General features: G+C 37.3%; 1 protein-coding gene across 1 annotated transcript in view; it reads right to left on the bottom strand.

Annotated features, from left to right (window-relative positions):
* LOC100497531 (dynein heavy chain 11, axonemal) overlaps positions 1 to 18,739 on the bottom strand; it is a 187,259-nt gene that overhangs the window by 6,358 nt on the left and 162,162 nt on the right. Inside the window, exons 76-78 of the mRNA XM_031893873.1 lie at positions 17,799 to 18,041; positions 13,695 to 13,877; positions 9,301 to 9,416 (exon numbers count right to left, since the gene is read on the bottom strand). Coding sequence (XP_031749733.1) covers positions 9,301 to 9,416; positions 13,695 to 13,877; positions 17,799 to 18,041 — 542 coding nt within the window. The remainder of the gene's footprint in view (positions 1 to 9,300; positions 9,417 to 13,694; positions 13,878 to 17,798; positions 18,042 to 18,739) is intronic.

Below are 18,739 nucleotides of genomic sequence, written 5' to 3'. Positions count from 1 at the left end.
TTTATTTTTTTTGCTCATAAGCTTCAAAGCACAGTTAGAACAAGGGCCCATTGTTATTGCTTTCCCCAGCAGCAGTGATCAGCTAAAGTACAAAGTCTCTATTTGGGGTGATTTGATCACCTGCAGTTATAGCTGCTCTGTGTAGCTTTGAAACAGCCGAACACGGCTCCTGTACTACGATATGTAGACTTCTATCCATTCTATCCGCCATTCACACCAACACCATTTAGAATACATTCAAACATTATAGGTTGCTCTAAGTGCTCGTTTCAGGAGGACTGACCCTGTTCAGATTCTGTCGAAAACTCAGTCAAGGGTCCTCGCCTCTACAGGCTGTCCCTGGCTGTCCTCGTGGCTACAGAGCTGCCCCCCAGTTAATTGTTGCTATTCCAGCTCAGGAGGAAGGAAGGTGTGACTGTCACCAACCCCCTTCCCTCCTTCCATGTTTCCCAGACTTCCTGCACAAGCATTTCTGTTGCTGAAAAAAGTACTTTTTTCTATCCAGGTATCCATCATGACTGTATATCAATGTATTGTGTAAACTGTTATACAAGTATGGTAACTGTTATCCTGAATGCTTGAGCCCTGGGGTTTCCTGGATAAGGGGTCTTTCGGTAATTTAGATCACCCTACTTTAAGTCTACTCAATAATCATGTAAACATTAAATAAACCCAATAAGGTTGTTTTGACTCCAATAGGCATTAATAATATCTTAGTTGGAAATAAATACAAGGTACTGTCTTATTACAGAGGAAAGGGTAATCATTTAAAAAAAAAAAAATGAATTATTTGCTTAGAATACAGTCTAAAACTCCCTAATTTGGAGCTTTCTAGATAACTGGTTTTCTGGATAATGGATCCTATACCTGTACTTGAAATATATTTAAAAAAATGTTTGTAAAGGGATCTGCTATGTGCTGATTGGTAGGATACATTTTATCGCATCAATGTTTAAAAAAATATGTGTGCTTTCTTGACATGAAGGAACCAAATAGTTCTAAAGTGGGGCAGGCTGTACAAGTAGGCTTAGATTCATTGCAGTTTGCTTTCAAGAAAACAACTGACTAGACCCTGTGACAGCAAGCTTGCAGGGGAGATAGATAAAGGGAATATTAATGGCAACCAGAACATACAATTCGTTGCGCTGAAGGCAGGCTGCCATTTGTAAGAGCTGCCTAGGTTTGGAATTTTTCAGGAAACCTCTACATATTGAGCCACCTGTATATGTATATATAATAACTACATGCAGATGCTAAATTAAGAAATTATTTTTTATTACAAGAATATATTCAATCTGATGTAAACCTTCATGAGGTCCAATATAATTACACATAATCAGAACAATAGGTGTCCTTGGATCTCACACTTACTCTTATAAAATATCTTTAAGAAACGCCCTTCTTGCATTTTATATGTTTTGGTAATATCATTCCTGAGTTTTTTTTTGTTTCATTTGCCCCAGTTTTCTTAGATGAAATCCTGTTGCCAAGGCATTAAAATCTTGGATTAGGTGATTTTGTCAGAAGTAATGCTTTCTTGTTTTTTAGACAATTAATCAACTTTGTGTGGAAGATGCCCAAAACTTATTTAGGTTAGCCATACACATGAGCTTAATTGTCTGTGTATGGGGCCCACTAATTTACTTGTCTGACCCATACATGACTAAAAACTGGGCTTTTATCTATTGGGTAGGTTTTGAAAATCTGATTGGTCGAAGACCATATTAGTGCATTGATACATTCCTCGCCTGACAGGTCTTCATAGGACCTGCCTAGCGTTCCATTTGTTCACCTCCGAGCCAACAGTTGGATCAGACCATCATGTTGGTGGCCAAACCAGCATATTTCACTATGTATTGCCGTCTTAAGGCTTGGGTTAAAAACCCAGAGCAAAAGCTGGTTCATTTAAGTTAAATGGACACACTGACCTATATATGTTCAGATGTAACCTAGGTGGTCCTGCATCTGCTGCTGCACTGCAACAATGCATCATTCCCCAAAGGATAAAAACTTAAGGGCACTCTAAACCAAATGTGAACACACAGTTTGTGCCTGAAGAAAACTCTAAAAATCCCATATAAGCAAAAAGAGCTGTGGAGTTGTATGGCTTACTGCGCAGAACTACCCTTTGATAAATATGACCTTAACCGGTGTCAGAGGAAAGACCTTTATCAAACTTTATCTCCGTGTCCCAGAATCAATAACTTTCTGTATGAACTAGAAAACTCTGTTATAGCTGGATTCCCTTTGCATTTCCTGTAAAAGCTGTTAAAACCAATATCTAGTTAAAAAAAAAGCATAATGGCATGTTCCACCAAGAACAGTCTCACAGCATGGGACCTTTGACATATCTTTCGATTGTTCCTGATAAAAGTAGACATTTTACGCTCATATCACCCCCACTTTTTTTTGTGCCTTTCACATCTTTGACAGCTACCTGCACATGTTAGTTAACCTGCTATGTAAATGGATTTATGTTCTGAATTCATAACGAAGAGGGAACATGCTGAACGACTGTACAGTACATGAGAAACATGTAATTTATGAATGCATACAGCTTTTCCCGGCGAGTCAGAACAACAAATTGGCGCTTTTAAAATTTTTGGGGGCTGTACTTAACATTTGCATTTCGACAAGAATTTGTTTCAAATCAGTATAATTTGCCAGACAATTACAGTACGGATAATCTTTAGTGCATTTTTCAGATGGATCCATTTTAAGATATGGAATTCAATGAATCGCTTTGGAAATATTGCCTGAAACTGGCGTGCAGACAATGGGGGGAAAAGCAAGATAAATTCTAGATTATTTGGAAGTCATTATGCACAATAAAAATAGTGCTCATTTAAAATCAATTTCAATAAAACATCAAGGACTGAACTGTAAGCGTGTGAAAAGGGAAAGCGCGAGCGAACACATTGTAGGCGATGCCTTCTGCAAATAAAGCGGAAAGGAACAGCATTCATTCAGGACTAGCCATGGTATTTAGTTGTATTTTTTATAGAGAGGATTTATCCTGACATATATTACCCCTTCTTGCTATATCACATTAAGTGGTCAACCCCTCACTGTTCTACCTGCTAAAAAATTTATCTTAGGTCATCCATTCGCACGTAACTGGACCTCTTAGGCACCAGTAAGCAAACATGGTTTCCCTGATTAAAGAGGAAAGATCTTTTTGGGATCGCTCTGGAAATGAGAAAACTTAGGGAAACTTTGGAAAAAAGAGGTTTATGACATTTAGTTGGGTATTTCACAATTAAATCGTGCCCTGACCCTGGACTGTTAGGCAATGCCCCTTCTGGGATCATATCACAGTAACACACAGTTTTTATTTTTTGAATGCAGGTGACATAGATTCTATGTTGCATGACACTAGAAGGGTTAAGCAAAAGCAAAATAACTATACATTCAGTTTTTTCTTCATAATGTGCGCATGACTGAGCAACTAAAATAATAACCAGTGCAATTGTAGTCCCCACAAATCATATGGGGGACACTGATCGAACAATGGGTACTATAGTGATAAGGGAAATAATATTCTTGCAACTGAACCTCTCTAGTTTTACTATTGACGTTTTCCATTGTCAACTAGCGCCTATAGTGGTCATCAGTGGTGTAACTAGGTTGCACTGGACCCAAAATATTGGTAGGTTGAACTATTCTACAAAGATATATTAAAGTTGCTAATCAATTAAGAACTCACTTGGTCCTCTAAAACTGAAACTTTTGTTTCTGCTCATATTTGTGTTGGCATGGTAGAACATGGTTATGGTTCCACATTTAGTAAGGAACTACGGGCTGCAACATTCTAGCTGCCATTGTTAACAAAAGTATTGAGCGTTTCCCCAGCAATAGCAGCTTTTTTACTTACTATGCTGTAAAAAGTTGCATCATGCAGTCCCACAAATGTGTGTGCCATTGTGGCAAGTGTTACAAATGCAGCTGCGAGAGTGTGGTGTTGGGCCATTTCGTCCTCAGTTTTGGCCGTGTACTTAAAATTATTAAGTAATGTTCTTCATAGACTTTTACAGTCGTACAGGGCCACTATCAGATATTGTGGCAGCCATGACCAGCACAGGGGTTCCTTTATAATAACCACTGGTACCAAGAGATTGCTTTGCCAGCACAGCAGATGTCAAAATTGCCCGTAGCATAACTGGCTGCAAAGCGGGCACTTCTGACTTCTCAGTCATTGGGAGTAACAAGTCCAGATGCCCTCTCTGGGGCCTCAAACTTCATAAATTTAATTCTTATCAAATTTGGCTATAAAACAATACATAATTAACCACAATCAAGGCTGGAACTAGGGGTGGGTAGAAGAGGCATGTGCCCAGGGGGCAACGGGGGGGGGGGGTGGCAACTACCTCTTCTTTCTGCCTTCCCCTAGTCTGGGCCCTCGCAGTCCCAAAGTAATCTTATCCCCTGCAACACCATCACTTGCATTCAGGAGTGCACAACCACCCCACTTGTTACTGCGCATGCTTATTCACACGCTTGTACATGCATGGGGGGTGGCTGGGAGGCAAGGTAGCCAGCAAATGGCCACAATAGGGCACAAAAACATTTATACCATTTAATACATACTATTTAATGAATAGAATGGTCTCTATATTATCTGAATCAAATGTTGCAAAGGGCTGTACATACCTAGAAAATGGGCAAAAAAACTCAAATTCACATGAGCGCTAGCCAAAGCAGGAAACTATAAACTATAACGTCCTGTAATTTCCAATTGACAGGCCAGTATTTAGGGAAGGATGTGGCAGTAAATATTTCTCCAGTCCAGACAAGGTGACAGCATTTTCCTGTACTATGAAACAATTCATTGTGTTGCACTTTCTACCGAATAGAATATAGCAATGTAGAGTAGCTTCTATATAATTTCACGTAAATGGAATTGTTGGAATGCTAAAATTATACAGAGGATACTCTCTTGTACAGGGAAGAGTTAAATGATCATGCAAAGAACTAATGAATTTACCAAATGCCAGAGGTAACTTCCAATAGCTTCACCCTGTATAGTTGAATGCTATTTCTTATAAAGACCAGCTATTTAAACATGAGAGCAATGTTTGCAATGCCATGCATATCACTGGTTGGCTGAAGAGCAAAAAGTAGTTACATTCAAGCCATGTTCAATAATGATGGACCCAAACTGATGGCTTTTACATATAAACAGATCACATACTACTTCAAAGGTCTCTTCCCTGATTTGGAGGTTAGTTTACATATACTAACATATAAATAGGTCAGCCTTCTAACTTCTCATATCTACAACTCTTAAACCCCTATACATTCATGTAAGCAATAATAAGGCATAATAATAAGGGATAATGCCCCGTTCCAAAAATAACGAGTTTTACAGTGGCTTTACATGGTCATACAACTTACTGGTGTCTTCTAATATATTTTTATTTCCATGAAGGGGGTCATTACCTCTTATACAATTAACTTCATGTATGTGTCTGTCTGTTTATAGCAAGAGACACATTGGGCCCGATTCACTAAAGTCCGAAATAAGGAGTGCTATTTATAGCATGCGTTAAAAATCTTATCACTTCTTATTTTTCGCTCGATTCACTAAAAGGACACTTGTCATAATTAAGAAGCGATGTTCTTGGCGTTATTTATCTTGCGACGACATATTTTCAAGCAACGTGCTGCGTAATATGTTGTGCGCTGCGTAATATATTGCTTGAAAATATGTCGTCGCAAGATAAATAACGCCAAGAACATCGCTTCTTAATTATGACAAGTGTCCTTTTAGTGAATTGAGCGAAAAATAAGAAGTGATAAGATTTTTAACGCATGCTATAAATAGCACTCCTTATTTCGGACTTTAGTGAATCAGGCCCATTTAGTTTAAGGTAAATAATTACAATGCTTCTGTCCATCCATGCCTGTTGCTAACATACATACAATCAAATACTTGATACTTAACATTTTTGGAATCAGTTATCAGGAATCAGTAATTTCAAGAGTCAGTTCCCCTGTGTCAGTTTCACTGTATATTTTGCGTTTATGGGTGCCAGCACCCCAATCCACTCGGCATTGGTCAAGTAGTGAAAACTAGATAATCCATAATTTTTAAAACATGGCCAAACACAAAAGCTTTAAAAAATATTCAGCTAAATCTGAACTTTGTGGACAAAATCATGTTCAGTTGGCCTTAGCTTGACTTTAATGGCCTAGTCCTAGTAAATGTGGTTGACTCCATGATGTTTAAGTAAGGTTGGATTATGCTAACCTTCACAGTAAAAGGGCACCAATCATCAAAACAATGTTTCCCTCACCAGAGGTGCCGGCTAATAAAGCCCACACTCTGGTTGGTGGAAACAATAGTTTTTTTTAAAAAATGCCCCTGTGAGTGCTAAGCCACCTGCACTGGGAGGGAGCTCGTTGTGCATACTGCTAGGTTCAGTCACTGCTCTTCATCACCCCCCTCACCTAGCTCTTCCCACACAGTCTATTACATAGAAAAGTCCCCCTATTTGAGATCACACACAGGGGCACTTTTCATGTAATGGTCTGTGCTGGAAGGAAGAGGTGAGGGGGGCCAATGGAGGGCAATTAAGGAGGGCTTTTGTACCTAGGAGGGATTAGTTCTCCTTAAAGGTTTATCAAGGCCCTCCTAACACTGTCAGTAAAGTTTCACTTGTGACTTGTACATAGTGCCTAGGTAGAATTGCACCTGCAGTGATGACCTTGTCTGGGTTTATGTATGTTTATTGGCCTATTTTACTCTCAATAACCAAGAGATAAATGAAGCAATAAAATCGTCTTACAAGCAGATCCGTCCAATAAACTGATCGGCCCAATAAAATAAATGTTCTATTAAAATTCTTGACAGACATTACTTACCCCATGGGCCTGAATGATCAGTCTTCAAAGACAAATTATATACAATATTTTTAGATACAGAGGAAATTAAACAGCACCTGCCTTTCAACTGTGCAACAATATATTTGCTACCATGGCAGCTACACATGTGTTGGTGACCAAAACCTCAGTTAGCAGTAAGTTTAGCAAAATATATTAGTTCTGTAGATACAAATATTCTATTCCATTGCCATCCTAGATAACTCTTAGAAAAACTAGCAGTAATACGGCATTTGAGTTCCAAGCTAAATGCCACATTTCAACTGCCGCTGCCTTTCTTTAGATTTTGCAGTCATATCTTATTTTAATCAGATGCATCTCCATGTTTTCTGACCTGTACTGTGTCAGGGTGTGTGTTACATAGGCTGGGTTTTATGTTTAATTCTAATCAGTAGATGCATCCTAGGGGGGAGATTTACTAATCCACGAACGGTCCGAAGGCGTTTTTTTCGTAATGATTTTTGAATATCATCCATGAATGCAACATTTTTGTAATTTTAGCATTTCAGCATTTTCCCTTCTGTAAATTAGGCAGTCTGATATTCTAAAGGATTGCATGGTCCCATAATCATCAAGTGCAAACCCATTTGTTTGGTTTTTCTTTGAATATCATTTATATGATGATTTGTTTTTATTATTTCATTTTTCCAAAATAGAAGTCCAAAAAAAAGGAATGAAAAAAAAAACCATGGGGCAGATTTATCAAAATTCAAGAAAAAAAAGTAAATATACTCGAGAATATTTTCTGAAATCACAAATAGTCATGATTTATTAAAGAAACAAAATGCCAAAAAGTTCTATGAGCAAACTTGGCAAGTACATGGGTATTGTCTCAAGATTATAAATGTGAACTAAACCCTAAAATGAATATGGTTATAAAATCTTATATACTGTATATACTCGAGTATAAGCCTAGTTTTTCAGTACCCAAAATGTGCTGAAAAAGTCACCCTCGGCTTATACTCGAGTCAGGGGCCATAGGTCCCTCCAGACTAGCACCCTCTGTCTTTTGTGTGCAAATTAGGCCACCCACAACCAGACCCTCCAGTGCCCTGGCCCGCTCCCAAATTCATCTTCATCTACCGTTCTCACCTGTCCCATTCTGCACTAGACATTGCACTTTATATTCTATATAATCTATATATAGTTTTGAATGATTTTAACTCTTTGTGTTTTATCTGGGTTGCTGTTTGAACTAAGGGGGTAGTACTCTTAAGGTATCATTATTGATACCATATTGTTTTTGTTGACCCTCTTCTCCACTTACAGAACTAATTTACTGTTTTCCTTTGAAATAAATATTTAAAAACATATACCCTACTGATGCCTCATTTAATGTAATTGTAATGGTATTTATTTTGATTATTGAAACTTAGCAATAGCCACTGCATTTGACACCCTATAGGCTTATACTCGAGTCAATAAGTTTTTCCAGTTTTCTTAGGTAAAATTAGGTACCTCGGCTTATATTCGGATCGGCTTATACTCGAGTATATACGGTAATTAAATTATTGCACCAGCCTAAAGGTTCAGCATCTCTTTAGCAGTAATGATTTAGGCCTTTAATGTTGTCACAGGAGCACCCCATCTTGGATTTTGTTAGGAGTGTCAGTGACACTGGACATGCTCAGTGAGCTCTGGGCGGTAGTCAAAAATTATCAAGCAGAAATGAGGTTCACCCATCATATAAGCTCCTGCTACAGGGCAGATTTTAAATTCTAATTGTGCTGGTTTCAGAGTTACCATATACAACTACTATTTACTTAACAGTCTTATATTGTCACATGTATATTCTATATATACAGTTTATTGTGAGTCACAGGGCATTGTGCAGTGAATCAGCAGAAAAGAAGATGGGGGGCTACTGGGGCATCTTTGGGGGCACAGATCTTCCTGCTAAAGGGCTGTGGGTGCCTTGGGCTGGTACAGAAACCCAAAACATAATGTGCAGCATTTCTGCCCTACTTCTTTATTTAGGCTTTAGTTCTCCTTTAAGTTACTATTCAATTTATTGTTTCCCACGTTATTACCACATTTGAAAGATTTTCAGCATAAAAAATGCAACCAGAATTATTTCTCCAGGATAAAAATGCAGCTATGGAAAAAAAAATGTGTGAGTTTTGTTGCATTGCTTTACTTGCACATCTCTTTAATTAAAAAAAATGTAAAATATCTGCCCTTATATGGGAAGCTTTAATTTAGCAATAAACTTGCATACCTTCATTTATTAAGTTTTTTTTTTTGGCTCAGGTTTAGTGAGCAGCCGCGCTGAAATAAAACTGCAAATGATAACGGGCTTGAAAGTAAAACTGGCTTTTAGTTATATGAAGGTAGAATACCGGAGCTGTACTCCAAACCGGGGTCAGTGCTTTTTTCCTCCTAATTCCTTTAAAATGCAGACGAATGTTCAGCACTTACCATTGAGCAAGGCTGTATGTTGAAGGATAAGCCAGCTTCGTCCAAGTGTCGGGGACATTATCGAAAAAAAGGGCTGACTGCAGTTGTTCCATTTCCGAGGAGATTGCCAACTCACCCTAACAAAAGAGAAACATTAGCACGCTATTTGCTTTTCAGATAGTGCCTGTGATTAGATGACATGATAAATGCCAAAGAGCAAATTTTACTTCTGGCGGAAATATACAAGGTGCTTGGATGTTGACGTTTGAACAAAGCAGGCTCTTGGGCTTTCACAAGTCACACAACTAGTGCGCTAAAAGGAATATTAAATAGCAACTGGAACTCAAATATTTCTGCCTGTGCGAGTCATACTGTCTGAACAAAATCTACCAATAACTTTCCACTATCAATAGTAAGAATTATGTCAAACATGCTGTATAAAATGAGTCTTCCCATTTTAATTCACAAAAATGTGCCTTTTTTTCTTTGAGTAGGTTACAAGCAATATTCTTAGTAGGAAAATTATAAGTACATTTTTTCTCATAAACCATTACAGGATTATGCACAAACACAAGCAGTAGCCCTGAAACACATAGCATGCAGTTGGCAGTTTTTTGGTCCCTGTGTAGTTGGAATATTAACAGCAATCTCCTGATTGGCCTCTATGGCTGCTATGGTTTACAGGGAGAGCTCAAACGCACCCCTTCTGTTACTGCCATTTCTGCATATTTCCTCTAATCCCTTACTTTTATTTATGTATTTTTTATACATTTATTATTCCATTGTGAGAGGGCTAGGGCTCGTCACATCATCTGGGCAGACAAGAATATGCACAGCAGACATTGGAAAATGGCAACAAGTGTGATCTACAGTGTTAGAACTAGTGGGTGGAAAATAATACCTTAAGAGAGAGAATTATACCCTAAAATGCAGTGAAAATAAAAAGGAAAACTGAAGGGTTTCAAGGGAAAGAAAGAAAGAAATATTAACAGAAAATAATTATAAACACTACACTTTAGGTTAAGATGTTGAATATGATGTTGATGATGTTGTTGGGTTGGTGCAGGGTGCAAAGAACAGGTATGTATCTGTATGTTAGCTTTAATTGTTTCTACTGACTGTCCAAACTTGCCTCTTCTTCTCTTTTTTTAATATAAAGTGGTTAAGGGTTGATCTGTTTGATAGAACTCTGGACATGAAATGGATATAATATAAAATGTGTCATAGAGAATCATTCAAACAAATATATTTAAATGTATAAACAGATATCGAATTGTTATCCAGAATGCTCGGGACCAAGGGTTTTCCAGATAAGGAGGCTTTCCGTAATTTGGATCTCCATACCTTAAGTCTACTAAAATATCACGGAACATGAAATAAACCCAATAGGATTGTTTTGTTCCAATAATTATTATCTTATTATATCTTATTATATCTTATTTGGGATCAAGTACCAGGTATTGTCATATTACTGCAGAGAAAAAGGAATTCATTTCTAAAGAAAATATGAATGATTTCCATATAACACCCCATGAAATCAAATTCTTATGCAATAAAACCAATAAAGTAGAATTGTGCCTATCCATTAAAAAATGTAAAAAAGAGACTTATCTTTCCAAGGAGAAATCTCAGCTATTCCTGTATTTTTTATATTCTCCCTGTGTTTGTCATTTGCACACAGCTCAGCCACAGCTTGAACATCAAGTCTCTACACTTGTCTATCAATATGCCAAATGCTAGCACTGATCCCACAGGGACCACATCCAGGGTTGAAAGGCTAGCGCCGTCTCTATGGGACTCATTTAGAGATCACTGTACAATCACAGTGCTAAGAATTTCCTCTCTGCAAATCGAGGCCGAAATGGGATTCATAGACAGGGCTGCAGCTCTGCAGCTTCAGAACACAGAGACTGCCCAGCAATCTTTTATAGGTAATTTGGTTCCAGGGTTGTGCAAAAAAAAAAAAAAAAACAACCCAGTATGATTACACCACACACAGTTTCTCTTCTGCTAATGGGAGTTCGAATTAAATTGATGTCACGTGAAGTAGTTATAAACTGTATATTGATTAAGTCTCCATATTTAGCTAGGTTTTCACTTACAGGAAAAAAGTGCAATTCACAATACATATGTGAAGGGGCAGCTTTTTATATCAATACTTAGAGGAAATGACAATCTTTTTCAAAATAGCTGGAAAATGTCACTTTTTTATAGGCACCTAGATTACACAAAGTATGGTCATTTTCCTGTCCTTTGTGTGATTGCTGTGGTGGAGAAATTGGAGAGGTAAGAAGTAAGATACTCAACAAGATATTATCTAGCACAAGATAATGTAATTTCTGTTTTATTGAGGCCGATTCATCAAGGACTGGACTTTAGACTGGAAATTAATCCAGTAAACCAAGTGAAGATCCAAAACACCCAAGCTTTTTTTTCATTTTTTCCATTTTTATTTCTCAGGGGTTACTTTATTTATATTCAAGGGGCGGGGTATTTGTTTTTAGACAACACGATCGTGTTTTTTATCACAATGGCAATTTTTGAAAACTATGGATCACCTTGATTCTTCTAAAAAAAATGTAAAATATACAAAAACAAATGCCTGCCACCTACAAACTAGAGAGCTTTATTTTTTTTTTATATATTTTATGATTTAAAAAAAAACTGAAAAAACCCTTTTGAAGGTAAAAAATTGTGCTGAAGGAAGAAGCATCATTCAATTAAAAAAGAGCCCTGATTTCAACCCTTGATTATTTATGAATTAGGCCTGAAAAGTACCTTTTTGATTGGATCTGCGTAGAAATGAATTTGTATCACACTAAAATCATGCTAAATAATCTAATAAAACCTTTCCTAAAATACAATAATCTACTTGTATTTCTAAAATCAATTGCTGTGCTGTCCAACATATTAGTGCTGTCCAACATATAACATGTAGTGGGCCAATTATGTTTTATAAAGTATGTTGGGGGGAGATTAAATGAAAATGATGTAATATAGTATAGCCTATGGAGCCTCTGAGCAAGCTGGGGGCCATAAAAAGGAGCGCCATATCTGACTAGTAGGCCTCCAGTTGGACAGCCTTTCCCTAGAGTAAACCACTCAGAGACAGCTAAATAATGTAGAGTGGAAGTCAGTCCCAAAAACCTGCTAGAAGATCATCCATGAGGAGTGAGCCATATAGAACACCAGAATAATCTGAAATATATATATCTTTATAAACAGTTCTTAGTGATATAATTATTGATAATCAGTGCTTAATGATCTCAATAGTCACATGACTCACTGCATCTTTTTTATTAAATCAAATAATGTAACCCTTAAAATATCAGGATAATGGAAGTTACCTTAAAGAATAAGTAAACCTTTTTTTTCTATTAGTAAAATGACTCTAAACAGCCTCCAGAATTACCTACCTTTGTCCCAGCATTCTGTCTGACCTGGTTCCTCAGTTAGAAGTTAATTGTTTTTCCTTGTGCAGAGTGAAGCCCCGCCCACCACTTCCTGTTCAGTCCTCTCATGATGGAGAGCTTGGAGGCAGCAGGAGCCAGTCTGTGCATGAGTAGGGTTTTTTTTATGAGGGAGCTGAACAGAAAGTGGGGGCGGGGCTCCCTCTGCACATGGAAGCCAAGGAAACAATCAACTTATAACTGAGCCAGGTCAGACAGAATGCTGGGACAAAGGTAGGTAATTCTGGAGGTTGTTTAGAGTAATTTTACTGATAGAAAAATAAAAAAGGTTTACTTATTCTTTAAAGTTCTGTGACCTGTAAATAATTCCTTGATGATTTCTAATAAGCTTACATTTCGTAATATAATATAACATTATTCTCTATATATGCTCTCTTAGGACACAGAGGAGCATGATGTAAGCAGTCAATTTCTTATTTTTTTGTTTTGCTATGCTATTACCACCTACTAATTTATTATTTGTATTCCTAAACTCCTAATATTGTGTGTGTGACCTTCACGCTGTTATGACGGCTAGTAGGAATCATGCCTACTAGTATGAGTCCCCAACCTTGGTATAAGTAAAATTCAACCTGTGAACTAGTGGCTGACTGAGGTTCTAGATCCCTCTGACTTCCAGACCTCCCCAAATCAGCAGTCAGCTAGGCAAAACTTTCATTGTTTATGTATATACCCAGTGTCGGACTGGCCCACCAGGATACCAGAAAACTCCCAGTGTCAGTGGGCCCTCCTGCTTCTAACTATTTAGCCTATTTCATGGTCATTCCCTATTTCTGTATGGAAAAAAAGACACTTGCTAGATGCTAGAATAGAGTATAGTATGTAGAGAAAAGAGAATAATAAAGAGTTTGAGGGAAGAGAGTTGGAATTAAAGTTCTGAGAGTGGGCCCATGGTTCAGGGTTTTCTGGTAGGTCCCTGGCATCTCAGTCCGATGCTGTATATACCTTAAGACCAAGATCCAGCTCCTTTAGAGAACGTCTTATTTCATGTATCAGAGTGTTCATTCTCTCGCATTCTTGGAAACAGACAAGAATATATGGCGAGCGATCGGCTGTTTTTGATGTTATATCTGACATGTTATATCCCTCGGGGAGTTTCTCTAAAATATCATCCAAGACGGTTTTGACCTAAAAAAATGAAAGTAGTATTGGAAAACAAAACAAAAAAAAAAATCACAAAAACAGTTAAATTCTGATAAAACTGTGTAATCCAGCACTTCAGGAGTGTATTTGAGAAGTAAGGCATAAACATAATATAAATATTTAAACAGGCGTGAAAGGTTCACAAAGAGAACTGGAATAAAGATGGGTAAGACTGACTGACTGATTAAAAAGGTGACATACAATGAAAACAGCCTTGGTTCATTGGAGCACCATCCAACTCAAATGTTATAAATGTGTATTGGGGTAAGCACACAATACTTTTCCATTTCCTTTTCCCCAGCTTCTAATGTAGCAGGGTCCTAGGGCTTAGTTCTGCTATGTAAAGGTTAATATATGGGCCTGGCTGCAAAACCTGTAAAACCATACATTAAAAACCCATTTCCATTATGGCTTCTTGTAAAATCATTATACTAATAGGACTTTTATTGGAAGTGATAAGGATGCTTAGCTCTAGACAGCCTGAGGAACAATGGCAGCTTATGCTAGACTTAAATTGCAAGTTGAACTACTCATACCTTCGTAAGGGTTAAGAGGGGAGAAAAGCAAAAAAAAAAAACATGTACTGGCATGGGAACTGTTATACAGAATGCTTGGGACCTGGGGTTTTTCAAATAAGGGATCTTTCTGTAATTTGGATCTCCATACCCTTAATCTACTAGAATATAATTTATTTATTAAATAAACACACAGATTGTTTTGCCTCCAATAAGGATTAATTATATCTTAGTTGGGATCAAGTACAAGGTACTGTTTTATTATTACAGAGAAAAGGGAATCATTTAACCATTAAATAAACCCAATAGGGCTGTTCTGCCCCCAATAAGGGGTAATTATACCTTAGTTGGGATCAAGTACAAGGTACTGTTTATTATTACACAAAAAAGTTTTTGAATTATTTGATTAAAATGGAGTCTATGGGAGATGGCCTTTCCATAATTTGGTGCTTCTTGGATAACAGATTTTCAGATAAGGGATCCCAGACCTGTAGATGCATTCACTTCTTGATATTTCCTGTTAAATACATTTCTAAGGGGGAACCAAAAAAAATGCATGGTGGAATAAAAGGAAAGTTATTTTTATAGAACTATTTACACATTAAATTTCCTATTGTAACAATATTTATGTATATATTATATATGTATTATATATAAATTGTCTTTGTTTGATATATATATATATATATATATATATACACACACAGTATATATATACACTGTATCTATATATATATATATATATATATATATATATATATAGTCATTTGTCTTAATTTTTAATAACCCTTTAAAATAGGCACTGGATACTATTTATAGCAGGCGAATAATGATTGATTTCAAAATGCTTCAAAAATGACACGGCTAATTACTTTTATTAAGTACATTATAGGGAATGCTAAGGAGAAAAAAAATTGTTTTAATGAGACCTTTGCATTCATTAAAGTGTATATCTCCCACTAAAATATATGAAAAGGAAAAAAAACAAGGATTTGGCTTTTTTAAGCTTACAGTGGAAAGCACCATGCACTTATGTAGTTTTTAACTTGTACTCCCAAAGGATTAAATAGCTGAGTCCACTATTTATCAAAGGAACTCATTATATGTGAAAGCTTAATGAAGAGCGTGATTTTGATCTGAGGATAATCGGGAAATGCAAACCTCAGGCACAGGAGCGTTCATTAAATTGTTTATGATGAGCACTTGTTCATGTGGTATACATGCTGAGATGAGGTTAATCTATTATGGATTTTCCTTTCTGTTTTCTTTTTGTGTAAATGGTAAATATTCCAACGTGTTTTATTCCCATTGATTGAAAGACACAAAGGTTTCCTTCCCCTGTGCCCTAAGGATATTAAGGTAGCTCATGACACAATGCACCGGCCTGTAAATAAACAGGACTTGATTTTGATGACATTGTCGGTATGGGATTGGTTCACAGTAAAAATAAACAAACATGGGGGGCATGATTGCCATGTGATAGCAACTTCAAGCAAAAATATATGCATCCCAAATGACGTACTGACCCCCTAATTCCAACAGCGTACTGGCTCACTGTTCATGTATTTTTGAAAGTGAGTAAAAAGGAACATAGGACAAACAAGGAGTTCTTGTCTTATTACTGGCTCCATTCCCTTTAGAGGTGTGTTTTGTGGGATCATGGGTATAAATAGGTGAGTGGGTCAGTCACAGTTATCTCTTTTTTGCACCTGAAGAAGGGTCTTTACCCCAAAATGTTGTGCATTACCTTTTTTAAATAAAACACGGCTCTATGCCTTTCATCTTCCCTTCCCTCTGTTCCTTTTACTCACTATCGCAACCTCAAAGCCCCACCTTTATGGGTCATAAATAGTTGCAATAATGTGACAGCACTATTTAAATGAAGGGTAATGATAACAAATAATATGGATGTAGCCCATCTAGTGTGTGCATCTGGTGTGCTTGACTCATCATTTCTGGAAAGGGAAAAACAGGATGGGTTACATATAGTTACATTGGGTTAAAAAAAGACCATCAAGTTCAACCCTTCCAAGTAAACCCAGCACACACAAACCTATACTGACCTATCTATATACTCACATACAGACCCATACTGACCTATCTATCCACTCACATACAGACCCATACTGATCTATCTATACACTCACATACAGACCCACACTGACCTATCTATATACTCACATACAGACCCATACTGACCTATCTATATACTCACATACAGACCCATACTGACCTATCTATCCACTCACATACAGACCCATACTGACCTATCTATCCACTCACATACAGACCCATACTGACCCATCTATATACTCACATACAGACCCATACTGACCTATCTATCCACTCACATACAGACCCATACTGACCTATCTATACACTCACATACAGACCCATACTGACCTATCTATCCACTCACATACAGACCCATACTGACCTATCTATCCACTCACATACAGACCCATACTGACCCATCTATATACTCACATACAGACCCATACTGACCTATCTATACAATCACATACAGACCCATACTGACCTATCTATCCACTCACATACAGAACCATACTGACCTATCTATCCACTCACATACAGACCCATACTGACCCATCTATATACTCACATACAGACCCATACTGACCTATCTATACAATCACATACAGACCCATACTGACCTATCTATACAATCACATACAGACCCATACTGACCTATCTATCCACTCACATACAGACCCATCTATATACTCACATACAGACCCATACTGACCTATCTATACACTCACATACAGACCCATACTGACCTATCTATCCACTCACATACAGACCCATACTGACCCATCTATCCACTCACATACAGACCCATACTGACCTATCTATACACTCACATACAGACCCATACTGACCCATCTATATACTCACATACAGACCCATACTGACCTATCTATCCACTCACATACAGACCCATACTGACCTATCTATACACTCACATACATAAACTATATATACTAACATCAATACTAACTCTAGATTTTAGGGTGTTCTCCATCTGTCACGGGAAGATAAGCATACAGAAAAATTCCACAAACATTTGACTGACTCTTTTTCTCCAAATTCTAGCTGGGACATGATCTTCGGGAAAGTCAGGGGAAACCTAGACTTAATTCTAGATATCATGGTAAAGTCATGCGATGTCCCTGTGCCTTAGGAACAAAAATAGATATAAAACACCGACTCAGGTAATATAACTTCTTGCGCTTCAGAACACAGAACTGTCCAGTTTTGTTTTATGTGTAGAAATGTTTATTAGATGCCAAAAAGAACCATAGTGACCCTTTCCTTCATGTTTAGAGCTATATCAAACACTGAAAAGGTACAACCCTATATTACAAACCTTCTCCTCTTCTGTCTGTGCTGCTCCTTCCCCAATGATAGAATCTCGAGACTGAAGTTCTAGTAATGTACGGAAAAGGTTATCTGAAGTCACTGTTAAGAATTCAATTTCTGCATTTGGGTGAAGGCCATAATGGATAGGACTCTCTGGAGGCAACATCTCATCAATGTATGTATGGTAACCTTGATAATCTAGGTTAGAAGGTACGACAAACCCAGGAGCCAAGGCAAGCTTCCTATCAAACTAAAAATACAAAATATAAATTAATAAAAAAAGGACTTTGAGTCACACTAATAAGCATTTTACAGAACTAATAGGAAATGTTATTAATTTATGAAAATTTCCAAACGAACATTATACAGAAGAAAGTGAAGGCAACATGATATAAAAGGCTTGATTGGCATCAAATGTCTCTGGTGGCTCTTTCATTTTTCTTGTTATTGTTTTTCCTTTTCTCTCTTCTCTTTGTTCACTTTGGATTCTTAAGATTGAGCTAAAAATGAGTCTCATTGAATTTGATAGAAAACAGAAATAATCCTTCCAGGCGGGGTTGCATTAGATCTAAGTTTCATGTGCGCCGACCAGCAGGATCTCCATTCTTAATGCTCTTGTCCTAGCAATTCTTTTCAGGCTTTGTTACAAGAGATCAAGAGGATGTCCGATTCAAAGCGTGCTGGTGTTTGTGCTCCATGCAGGCAAGTTGGACTAACTTACAGCATGAATAAATATTTAGGGTCAAGCGTTTCAAGCCTTGAAATCAAGGGTGTCATCATATCTTAGAATGCATGGGGCCAGTTTTTATCTGTCTAATCAAACATTTCTATATAATAATGTCTTTGTTGGACTGGCAGGAGGTTATTTAGGGAACATTGTTAGTATTTATTGATTCCCTATGAAATAAATGATGGAAAACATGTATTTTTGTAGTGATCCAGCTGCTA

Source organism: Xenopus tropicalis, chromosome 9, assembly GCF_000004195.4.
Source record: "Xenopus tropicalis strain Nigerian chromosome 9, UCB_Xtro_10.0, whole genome shotgun sequence".
Taxonomy (NCBI): domain Eukaryota; kingdom Metazoa; phylum Chordata; class Amphibia; order Anura; family Pipidae; genus Xenopus; species Xenopus tropicalis.
This window is presented reverse-complemented; position numbering and strand designations above follow the sequence as displayed.